This window comes from Ictalurus furcatus, chromosome 18, assembly GCF_023375685.1.
Source record: "Ictalurus furcatus strain D&B chromosome 18, Billie_1.0, whole genome shotgun sequence".
Classification (NCBI taxonomy): domain Eukaryota; kingdom Metazoa; phylum Chordata; class Actinopteri; order Siluriformes; family Ictaluridae; genus Ictalurus; species Ictalurus furcatus.
The window spans coordinates 6,897,710-6,910,072 of NC_071272.1; the positions used below are offsets into that span (position 1 = coordinate 6,897,710).

Consider the following 12,363-nt stretch of genomic DNA (forward strand, 5'->3'; position numbering starts at 1 on the left):
GAATCGGGATTCGCCTCATAGGCCGAGGGAAAAGGTTTCTTAAAATGACAAACCTCCCCTTTAATTTGAATTAAAAGCTTTTTTGGGGGGGCAGGGTGGGGGCCTCATTTTTTCACATCCGTTTCATGAATGCGGTAATCGTTATCGTTACTTTTGTCTCCGTAGTGTTCCAGTCTCTGAGCACTAAGGGCCTCAACGGAATTGATTTTAAAGGCGAGGCGATCACGTTTAAAGCCACTACAGCGGGGATCCTGGCCACGCTCTCGCACTGCATTGACCTGATGGTGAAGAGAGAGGACAGCTGGCAGAGGAGACTGGATAAGGTACGGGACAAAAGCGTTACCTGATGTGGGGGGGACGACATTCTCTCTCACACACGCGCGCGCACACACACACACAGCCACACACTTTCTCAATTTAGAAAAAGGATGCAGTTTAGATTCACCGATCCACATACCGGCATGTTTCTGGGAGACCGGAGGAAGTCGGAGAACTCCGAGGAACCCCACACGGACGCTGGGAGAACATGGGAAGCTCGAAGCTCAGGATCTATCTGCCGAGATCTGTGCCACCTATTTCTGTTTTTTTGCCTTGTTGTTAAAATAAATCAAATAAAATGGTGAATGCTGTACAAATGAAAAACATTTCACTGAGCTAAAGTTTTTTTCGTCATGTTTCTAAGACGTAGCTCTGTCTTAACCTAAATGTCGAGGCGAATTTTTAAATCATACATGTATGTTTCTAATCCAATGCTTTATACCCACGCTGTCACTGTGTTTTGCAGTTGTTTTGTTATTTAATGAGTTACGCAAGGTAATTATTATGCGTTAAATGACCGAGTCGGACGTTTCGCCGTGACTCGCGCCTACACAAAGCTATCATTCTATTATCGTTGCGGAAAATGACTTTTAGAGCCAGGCTGCTGATCTGAATAATCCTGCTGGGAACATGAGAATGCGAAGCACCACTTTCTGTCATGAAAACAATAAGGCAAGTGTCCACCGCGACAAGACAACAGGAGATTAGGTGGTGAGTAGGTGGTGGTGGTGTGTCACTGCTACCAGATCTGGTGAAAAGGAGCCGTTTGCTTGCTGGACTGCAGGAGCCGGTCTATATAGTGCTGCCATTCTATAAATACAAAAACCAATGTCTTCAGCGCTGCTTGGAGTGTAAAGGTGTAAGACAGTGAGACGCTGTGCATCCACATCGGTTTAGTGCTTCATACATCCAAGCTTTTATTCCTGCACCGACCATCACCTACAGTACATATGTGGGTCTGATGGTCAGGTGTCCTCATAGTTTCTCACATATAGTGTATTTTCTGGTATGGTTCTATTTCACAAACAATTTAATAGCCTAATTTTAAACATTTTATGCGACCTTATTCAGCTAACGCTTTTCCCGCCCCCCCAATACAGCTGAGCAATTTGAGGGTTTAGGGTCTTGCTCACATTGGGAGCTTAGCGATGCTGGGATTTTATCCAGAAACCTTTTCAGTCCAGTACCTGACCGCTAGCGCAGTGCCTTAACCATTGAGCTACCACTGCCAGTTTAAACACCCTGGCCCTGATCAGGCAGTTACTAAGGATGAGTGAATAAACACTTCATATCCGTCCGCTCGCTTGTCTTAAAGTGAAAGTAAAAAAAAAAACCCTTCTAGTCACAATTAGACGCCAACGTTTCAGGTAAGCTTTTCAAATAAACAACAAACCCACAAATTCGTTCTTGTATTTGTTTAGAACACGTTATCTATTCGTTCACAGTAATGGAGTATATTTATATTCGGTTACATCCCGAATGCTGTAATACAGCACGGTTCTCTGTTTAAAAATAAAATAAAATAAAACCTACAGTGATAACAGAACTGTTATGGTTGTGTAGATGTGGGCTTGAGCCACGGATGTCCAGTGACTCGTCAGTCATTAATTCGAATGATTTATTAGTTAGTTTGACGTGTGCAAACCTGTCATGAAGCATTAAGAGCAGACATTTATGGATTATGTAGCAACGGCGCTTAATAATTATGTAGTAGAATTCGGTAAACATGTATATTTAGTTTTTTTAAACTGCAGAATGCTGATACCGATACATGGGAATGTGGTTACTTGTTAATAAATGATTGGCGATATAAGAAGCGTATCTTTTTATGTGACTCTTGCTCTCTGTATCTCCTTCATTCTTTCTCTCACCCTCCCACATACGCTTTCCATTTCTCTGGTTCATTCCTCTCGTTCTCAATGGCGCTTCCTGTCTGTCTGTAGGAGACAGAGAAAAGGAGGAGAGTGGAGGAGGCCTATAAAACGGCATTGTCCGAGCTCAAGAAGAAATCTCATTTCGGAGGCCCGGACTATGAGGTGGGCTTTATTTATTTATTTGTTTATTTATTTATTTAATAAATGATGCAGCTGAATAACCTTCATTTTTTCACTACGCAGCTATCAGGAAGGTTAGAGTTTAACATGAGTGTATTGGATTGTTAAGTATAAGTACTTAATATTGTTATAATATTTGAGCTGTAATGCCTTCTTTAAGTAAAAATGTCTTGTCTCCAGATTGAACAAAAATGCGATGGCAGAATTTCATCTTTGGGGTATTAATTTGCATAGCGAATGACACCTTTTAAAATTTCAGCTTGTTATTCAGTTGTCATGTTAAAGCATGACAAAAAAATTAATAAGTAACCACTTATAAGTATTCCTTATACATTACTTCTGATTGCTGATAAGAACGACAAATGCAAATCCAGAGCCTTAAATGCACTTGGAGGGTAAAGGTCGACCGATAGTGGATTTTAAGGATACCGATAACTAAGTCGGGCGGTACCTACCTGTCAATAACGGATTAATTATCCGATAGTTTTTAAAATTGATGCGGAATGAACTTTTATTACAAAAATAAACAGTACTGGCTGTACCATGTAAACGTACTGTACTTTTTAAAAATGAAATACATATCAATATTAATATATTAGCTATTAATGAATATATAAGTAAATAAAATGTATCCAAACCAAACCGAAAAGTAATGCTCCGAATGACAAATAAAAATGGAGACATCCAAAATGAATTTTTAAAAAACGCTTCAAATAACATGACAAATTTGTCAGCGCTAGTTTTTATTCCGCCTCTAGAGGCCGCTCTCGTACCGTATAACGACAGTGGTCCCTTCTCAGCCATTCCCGAGACGGACGCGACCAGGATTATTGCCAATAACCGTTTAATCAGCAAAACTGTGCTTACGTACTGTAGTTTGATCCGGGGTTACGACACTGACATAAAGTCGTTTGTTACTGTACTGTATGTTATTAGTTTTTCTGCTTAGTATTCAGAAGCTTCGTCTTTACCGTCCTCAAATAACGGTTTCTCCACACTATCTAGTGCACTACCTGTTTAAAGCGAGTGATTTTCAGGTTTTTATCTGCTCGTAAAGTTTCATTTTATGGCTCCATTTCCTCTGCGTATTTATTACACGAGGACCATGTTGAACCATAATGTTGGAGCTGATAAGAAGCGCTGGTTTAGATCTTCAAGTGTGGTCACTTTTTGAAATTGGCTGCGAACTGCAAATTGTCCTTTCTCCCTGGAGAGTTTCCACCCCCTTACCAAATGTTTAATTTAATCGAAAATTAACCTGTATGCTGCTTAGCTTATTAATGTTTCATCCTAAATATGCATAAATCTTCATTTCATTTTTGATCCAAATGCCTGGTAGATAATATCTTAGTTCTGGGGAACATGTTTATCCTGTTTACTCCTCACTGATATGATCGCTTTTATCTCCATCCCCTGATGTTGAAAGCATTTCTGTGAGTCATGACTAGCGCACTCTGTCTCTCTCTCTCTCTCTCTCCGACCTCAGGAGGGCCCGAACAGTCTCATAAACGAGGATGAGTTCTTCGATGCAGTGGAAGCCGCGCTGGACAGACAAGACAAAATAGAGGAACAGGTTTGCAAAACTATTTCTCCAATCACTTCCACCACAGCGATTTGCTGACCATTACGATTATTTATTCATCAAAGAATTTCATGTCGTACTTAAAAATAAATAAAAATAATAATTTAAAAAAATCCGTTTCTAGTTGTGGAAAGTCCACGAAACAAGTTGGTTCCCGTTAGTGCTTCCGTTAAAGCACCTATAAACGTAACGACGTAACAGATGTAATTGACTGCACTGATAAACAAAAAAAAACTTTGCACCTTTTGAATAAACAAGCACGTTACGTTTAGACCTCTGTCTTCTACACAGCTAGTCCGCTAGATCTCCCTCTTCACTTAAAAACGTCCACTGAAAGCATACAGAACAACACTAGCGATGTCACTAATACACAGATCAGGTTCTCGAACAAAGATATTATTTTCCGATTCATAGGCTGTTTTGACACGTCAGATTTTCGAGATAAACAGGCGGAACCATCATGACCCTCATAAAGTGGGGCTCTTGCAGAGTCAACCCTATTTCTGTTACACGGACCATTCCGTCATTTGAGCAGAAATATCCCATAACAGTTAGCTGTACAAACTGTGGCTTGCTAAGCTCACAGCTAATGTCGCTAGTTACAACCTGTGGTTTTAGAGTAGTCACAGCACAGTGCCATTTCATTCTCACAAGTATATCAGTGGAAGCACAAGTGTGGATGTTTGCCAGAATTGTTTAAGAATGGTGCAACGATCGCAAGTTACACGGAAGTGTAAAAAAAAAAAAAAAAGACAATTTAAAATTCACATATATATGATTTTGTGCCTGCACTCTGCGTGGATTTGATTTTCTTCTGCATGGGAGCATCATCAGACTCCCCTGTCTAGCACCTAATAAACTGCACTGATATTTCGGCTAACGATCAGTCGATCAAGAAATGTTACACCATCGGCATTTATTCTATTCCGTACTTAGTCACAGACGGTAGTCAAGACCAGCCGTTTCATGTCAGTCTAAAGGGGAAGGTTCTGTATTAAGCAAAAAGTTTGCTGTATGGACTTATCTTACTGAATAAATTCTCAGAAATTTGATATCCTGTCGTACGACGTCACACTCCTGGTTTGTCTTGTGTACTTGTATGGCACTACGAAGCGTGAGCAGAGCTTTGATCATGTGATTGTATGTTTTGTAGACTCAGACGGAAAAGTGTCGGATACAGAGGCCTAGCCCGATGCCTTGCGGAGACATCTATTCCACGATGGGCACCCACCGATTCGCCGAGAAGGTGAGACAACCATGTTTAGCTTAACCTGCCGTGAAGGAACGGCGTCATCGCGTGTTTCTTCCCTGATCGTGAATTTGCACGCGTCATTGCAGCTTGTATTCCTGTCTTAGTCCGACTTCCATTCCACAATCACTCACTGTGAATTTTCTCACTTTCTCTCCATCCTGTCTCTGTGCTCCAGCCCCCGACTCCGCCCTCCCCCCCTCTATCCTGTGATGTAGTGCTCGGTCCCGTGTGTCATCACGAGCACGCGTTCAGTGCTGAGGTAACAGCGCCCCCTAGCTGCGCCCACAGCATGTTTAACTCGCATTAATGGCATGACGCGTGATGATTCTGTTCGGCTTCGACCCCGACACTTCAACACTGACATTTTATACAATTTAAACAGTCTCACTTACCTGCCAGAAAAAAAGGAATAGCCTAGAAGACTGTACGAGGCTAATATAGCTAGAACTCAACACCAGTCTGTCTTGCGTGAAATTCCCAAATCTTCATGTACTTGCTCCAAATATCAGAATGATCTCTTTTCTACTGCAGCACTGTCGGATTCTCGATTCTGATTGGTCATTACTGTGTATGCGGGCCCCCTGAAAATGTCAGACGCTAACAATTTTTCCTCTTCCTTTCCAACTTCCTGTTTTTCTGACAGGTGGAGGAGATGGTACAGAGTCACATGACCTACTCCCTGCAGGATGTGGGCGGAGATGCGAACTGGCAGCTAGTGGTCGAGGAAGGAGAGATGAAGGTGAGGAGAGTAGGAGGTTCAAACGGTTAAAACACTGTCGCTAGGTAGCTGGAAACTATAGACGCTAAGCATGAGCTAGCTAGTAACGGAGGCTGATTTGCTGCTAGACAAAAGCTGATAAAACAACGTAACCTGACATTATAGCTTGATGTGCACCACAAGGACGGGAATAATCTGATGGTTATGGCCTTGTGGGGACATTTGGCTGGTCCCAACGAGGACGACAGATTTCTTGTTTGTTTGTTTGGAAACACTCCCACTTGCGCTTCTGCATTTGTAACCCAGGAATGTAAAAAAGGTCTGTTTTACTTTAGTATTTAGGTTTTTGTGTCTGCATTTTGTGGAGATTTAATTTTTTTCTGCATGGGAGCATCATCAGATCGTAAAGGGAACAGTGGTCACATCTGTCTAATACCTAATAAACTACAGATTTGTTGACTAACAATGAGATCAATAATGTGTGTGTAGGTGTACAGGAGAGAGGTAGAGGAGAACGGCATCGTGTTGGACCCTCTGAAAGCCACACATGCAGTGAAAGGGGTCACAGGTCACGAGGTGTGCCATTACTTCTGGGATACGGAAGTCCGCAATGACTGGGAAAGTGAGTACACACACACACACACACACACACACACACACACACACACACACACACAGTATCACATCATGAAAGAGTCTGAGCTCTCTCTCTCTCTCCTCTCTCTCTCTTGCTCCTTCTCTCTCTCTCTCTCTCTCTGGTCGAGTTAGCACAGATAATAAAACTGATTACATGTCTCAAATCTCAGGCTGTGATCAGATTTCAGGCTTGTTATCAACTTAATATCTCCATATTTTTCTCTTTATGTCCCTCTAATGCACTTTTTCTTTGACTTTGATCAACACTCATTGGCTTCAGTTAAAGTTCATTTATAGCAGAGGGATGTCAGAGCAAACGCACCAGCGTGGCCTGATGGGTACTTTACATAAAACTGTAATGCAGTTGTCTGGGGTCAGTGAATACCCATCATTCATCATTCATTCTGATTAAAACAAAAAAAAAAACAACAGAACACCAGCACGCTAAAGTTGACAGCTAGCTTTAGCATGTTCCAGAAAAATGAGCCAAATGAGTTTCAGTAGAGAACTTCAAACACACTCTCTTGTGTGTTCCGGCTGTAAGGGAAATTACTTTTACGAGCTCTTTATTAATGCACTTGTTCAAATACATTATTCTTCCTCACACAGGGACTCCTACTTCCCTTCTTTCTTTCCTACTCAATTCTTTCTTCCTTTCTCTTTCCTACTCCTTTCTTTCTTTCCTACTCCTTTCTTTCTTTCCTACTCATTTTTCTTTTTCTTTCTTTCCTACTCATTTTTCTTTTTCTTTCCTACTCATTTCTTTTTTTTTTCCCTTGCTTCCCTTCTTTCATTCTTTCTTTCTTTCATTTCTACTCAATTCTTGCCTTCGTCTTGCTTCCCTTCTTTCGTTGTCCTATTCAATTCTTTTTCTTTCTTGTGTGCTTGCTTGCCATCTTTCTTTCTTTTTCTTTCCTTCTCTTTCTTGCCTTCCTTTCCCTTACTTCCCTTCTTTCTTTTTTCCTACTCAGTTCTTTTTCTTTTTCTGTCTTTATTTTCTTTCTTTCTTTCCTACTCACTTTTCTTTTTCTTTCTTTCCTACTCATTTTTCTTTCTTTCTTTCTCTCTCTCTCACTCTCTCATGCTTGTCTTCGTACCCAACATGACCAGCTGCATTGTTGTATGATGACCCTAAAGAGGAAGAACATTAACTGTAAATGGATAAAAGGTGGTTTGTTTTTTAAAAGCGATCTGTAACTGCAGATTACTGTAGTATTAGAAGAATTAAACACTCTGGGACGTACTGTTCGAGGAAAATAATCATTGAAGTGTTTTATTCCTTAAAACATTCAAACCTTCTGATGTAATAATTTTTTATTGTTAATACAGGTTTTGTTCGTTTTGATATTATTAAACAGTCTCTCCTTCTTTTCATCCCCAGCTACTGTTGAAAACTTCAGCATCGTGGAGACGTTGTCAGATAACGCCATAATTATCTACCAGACGCACAAGGTGAGGCGGCCGACGGTCAGCACGACACCGTGTTAATGACTGAGGTAGTTTCTGACCTGCTGATTGGTTTATCTCTTGCAGAGGGTGTGGCCTGCGTCACAGAGAGACGTGCTGTATTTATCGGCGATCCGTAAAATCATGGCCAGCAATGAGAACGACCCCGACACGTGGATTGTGTGCAACTTCTCTGTTGATCACGACAACGCCCAGGTAAAAAAAATAAAGACGGGAGTGTATGATTGCACGGTGTGTACACAGCTGTATGGGGCGTGTGGAAGAGAACAGCTGTGTACCATATAAACATCAGCACGCTGTTAAACATTCACAGATGGGTAGAAAGAGAAAAAAGACCCGCGAGGGCTGGATGAATTATTGTGTAAGCTTTATCATGATATTAGCTTTTGAAGTACGGATACATCACAGGAAGTAGAAATATGCAAATATGGCCTTTAACAAAACCTGCTGAGATTCTTCTTTCTTTTTTTCTTTCTTGCCTTCGTTCTTTCTCACTTCTTTCTCTCTTGCCTCCTTTCCTTCTTCCTTTCCTGTTCAGTTCTTTCTTTATTTATTTACTTATTTATTGCCTTCGTTCTTTCTCACTTCTTTCTCTCTTGCCTCCTTTCCTTCTTCCTTTCCTGTTCAGTTCTTTCTTTTTCTTTCTTTCTTTATTTCTTGCCTTCGTTCTTTCTCACTTCTTTCTCTCTTGCCTCCTTTCCTTCTTCCTTTCCTGTTCAGTTCTTTCTTTCTTTCTTTATTTATTTATTTCTTGCCTTCGTTCTTTCTCACTTCTTTCTCTCTTGCCTCCTTTCCTTCTTACTTTCCTAGCCAATTCCTTTTTTACTTGTATTTTCTTTTTCTTTCTTTCTTGCCGTCTTTTTCTCACTTCTTTTGTTGTCATTCTTGCCTACTCGGTTCTTTCTTTGTTGCTTCTACTCTCTCTTATCTTTCTTTTTTCTTTCCTTCAGTTTTTTCTTTCTTTCCTAACTTCTTTCTTTATTTCTTGCCTTCATTCTTTCTCACTTCTTTCTTTCTTGCCTACTTTCCTTCTTCCTTTCCTACCCAACTCTTTTTTTGTAGTTGTATTTTCTTTCATTCTTTTTCTTTTTCTCACTTCTTTCTTTTTCCTTCTTGCCTACTCAGTTCTTTCTTTGTTACTTCTACTCTATTTCTTTCTTTTTTGCCTTTTTCCTCCATTCTTTCCATCAGTTTTTTCTTTCTTTCCTTCTTGCTTACTTTTTCTTTATTTCTTTGGTTATTTCTTGCCTTTGTTCTTTCTCAGTTCTTTCTTTCTTGGCTCATTTCCTTCTTTCTTTACTACTCAGTTCTTTCTTTGTTACTGTTTCTACTTTCTTTCCTTCTTGCTTTATTTCTTACCTTTTGTTCTTTCTCAGTTCTTTCTTTCTTGCCTACTTTCCTTCTTCCTTTCCTAGCCAGTTCTTTTTTTTTTACTTGTATTTTCTTTCATTCATTTTTTTTTTCTTTGTTTATTTATTTCTTGCCTTCTACTCAGTTTTTTTTTGCCATTTTTCTTCCTTTCTTTCCTTCTTGCTTGCTTTCTTCATTTCCTAATTTTTTAACTTTACTTCTTAACTTTCTTTCTTACTTTCTTTCTAAGCAATACTTAATTTTATCGAACAATTTCTCAGGACTTTTAACATTCAGCTTATACAGTATCTCACAAAAGTAAGTACACCCCTCACATTTTTGTAAATATTTGATTATACCTTTTCATGTGACAACACTGAAGAAATGACACTTTGCTACAATGTAAAGTAGTGAGTGTACAGCTTGTGTAACAGTGTAAATTTGCTGTCCCCTCAAAATAACTCAACACACAGCCATTAATGTCTAAACCGCTGACAACAAAAGTGAGTACACCCCTAAGTGAAAATGTCCAAATTGGGCCCAAAGTGTCAATATTTTGTGTGGCCACCATTATTTTCCAGCACTGCCTTAACCCTCTTGGGCATGGAGTTCACCAGAGCTTCACAGGTTGCCACTGGAGTCCTCTTCCACTATTCCATTACGACATCACGGAGCTGGTGGATGTTAGAGACCTTGTGCTCCTCCACCTTCAGTTTGAGAATGCCCCACAGATGCTCAATAGGGTTTAGATCTGGAGACATGCTTGGCCAGTCCATCACCTTCACCCTCAGCTTCTTTAGCAAGGCAGTGGTTGTCTTGGAGGTGTGTTTGGGGTCGTTATCATGCTGGAATACTGCCCTGCAGCCCAGTCTCCGAAGGAAGGGGATCATTCTCTGCTTCAGTATGTCACAGTACATGTTGGCATTCATGGTTCCCTCAATGAACAATACCTCCCCAGTGCCGGCAGCACTCATGCAGCCCCAGACCATGACACTCCCACCACCATGCTTGACTGTAGACAAGACACACTTGTCTTTGTACTCCTCACCTGGTTGCCGCCACACACGCTTGACACCATCTGAACAAATTAGGTTATTTTGGACTCATCAGATCACAGGACATGGTTCCAGTAATCCATGTCCTTAGTCTGCTTGTCTTCAGCAAATTATTTGCGGGCTTTCTTGCGCATCATCTTTAGAAGAGGCTTCCTTCTGGGACGACAGCCATGCAGACCAATTTGATGCAGTGTGTGGCGTATGGTCTGAGCACTGACAGGCTGACCCCCCACCCCTTCAACCTCTGCAGCAATGCTGGCAGCACTCATGCGTCTATTTCCCAAACACAGCCTCTGGATATGACTCTGAGCACGTGCACTCAACATCTTTGGTCGATCATGGCGAGGCCTGTTCTGAGTGGAACCTGCCCTGTTAAACCGCTGTATGGTGTTGGCCACCGTGCTGCAGCTCAGTGTCAGGGTCTTGGCAATCTTCTTATAGCCTAGGCCATCTTTATGTAGAGCAACAATTCTTTTTTCAGATCCTCAGAGAGTTCTTTGCCATGAGGTGCCATGTTGAACTTCCAGTGACCAGTATGAGGGAGTGTGAGAGCGATGACACCAAATTTAACACACCTGCTCCCCATTCACACCTGAGACCTTGTAACACTAGTCACATGACACCGAGGAGGGAAAATGGCTAATTGGGCCCAATTTGGACATTTTCACTTAGGGGTGTACTCACTTTTGTTGCCAGTGGTTTAGACATTAATGGCTGTGTGTTGAGTTATTTTGAGGGGACAGCAAATTTACACTGTTACACAAGCTGTACACTCACTACTTTACATTGTAGCAAAGTGTCATTTCTTCAGTGTTGTCACATGAAAAGATAGAATCAAATATTTACAAAAATGTGAGGGGTGTACTCACTTTTGTGAGATAGTGTAACTTGCTTCCACTTTTTGGAGAAAAGGTCTGAGGGAAGTGTGCACTTTTCCCTCACTAAATATTCCCACTGTATTGTTAATTTTAGCCCAGCAGCAGGTGCGTCCGTGCCAAAATCAACATCGCCATGATCTGCCAGACGCTGGTCAGTCCACCAGAGGGCAACAAAGAGATTAGCAGAGACAACATTCTGTGTAAAATCACATACGTGGCCAACGGTGAGTCACTTCATCATTTCTGTACATAGAATGAGTTTGGCAGGATATTATTTTGACTACTACTACTACTACTACTACTAATAATAATAATAATAATAATAATGTTGATGTGAAGATGTATTGCTTATTATTTCGAGTTGAAATGTTACTGCAGTGTTGTGAATATTGTGGTAACATGCTGTGGTGCAGTAAATCCCGGAGGCTGGGCCCCTGCGTCTGTCCTGAGAGCCGTAGCCAAGCGAGAATACCCCAAATTCTTGAAGCGTTTCACCTGCTATGTACAGGAGAAAACTGCCGGCAAGCCCATCCTCTTCTGAGAGCTCAGGTGAATCTTCCAGAACTTTCTCTTGCTCTCTAACTGATGATCTCATAAATTCTTTCACTTTAGTCAAAATGTACTGTTTTAGTAATAAAGACACTTAAAAAAAACAAAAAACAAAAAAAAAACTGTAATTTAACTACTAACTTTAGGCTTCAGCTGGCAGACAGTGTTACTGATGTAGTACAGTAGGGGATGGATGGATGGATGGAGTAATGGTTGGATGGAGTGATGGTACATGGGTAGATATGTGGATTGATTGATAAATGGATAGATGGATGGATGGTTAGAAGTTTGATACATGAGATGTATATGTAGAAACAGTATGTGGACTGATGGATAAATTAATGGGATGGCAGCATAGATGAGTGAATGGATAGATGCCTGGTTGGCTTGATAGATAAGATGTGCAGGTAGAAACAGTATGTGGACTGATGGATGGATGCTTAGATACCTGGGTGGCTGAATAGATGATGGATGAATGGTTAGATATAGATGTTTGGAAGCTTG

The 12,363-nt window shown here is 40.9% G+C and overlaps 1 protein-coding gene across 2 annotated transcripts in view; it reads left to right on the top strand.

The window, feature by feature from the left end:
- The window catches only part of LOC128622030 (ceramide transfer protein), a 42,712-nt gene that overhangs the window by 27,437 nt on the left and 2,912 nt on the right, over positions 1 to 12,363 (top strand). The window contains exons 7-17 of one of the 2 annotated variants that reach the window (XM_053648207.1): positions 166 to 323; positions 2,262 to 2,354; positions 3,859 to 3,945; positions 5,108 to 5,200; positions 5,382 to 5,465; positions 5,850 to 5,945; positions 6,414 to 6,546; positions 7,942 to 8,012; positions 8,094 to 8,222; positions 11,405 to 11,534; positions 11,724 to 11,859. In XM_053648207.1, the coding sequence (XP_053504182.1) occupies positions 166 to 323; positions 2,262 to 2,354; positions 3,859 to 3,945; positions 5,108 to 5,200; positions 5,382 to 5,465; positions 5,850 to 5,945; positions 6,414 to 6,546; positions 7,942 to 8,012; positions 8,094 to 8,222; positions 11,405 to 11,534; positions 11,724 to 11,851 (1,202 nt within the window). In that variant the 3' untranslated portion in view covers positions 11,852 to 11,859. The remainder of the gene's footprint in view (positions 1 to 165; positions 324 to 2,261; positions 2,355 to 3,858; positions 3,946 to 5,107; positions 5,201 to 5,381; positions 5,466 to 5,849; positions 5,946 to 6,413; positions 6,547 to 7,941; positions 8,013 to 8,093; positions 8,223 to 11,404; positions 11,535 to 11,723; positions 11,860 to 12,363) is intronic. The other variant, XM_053648208.1, reaches the window with a different exon arrangement.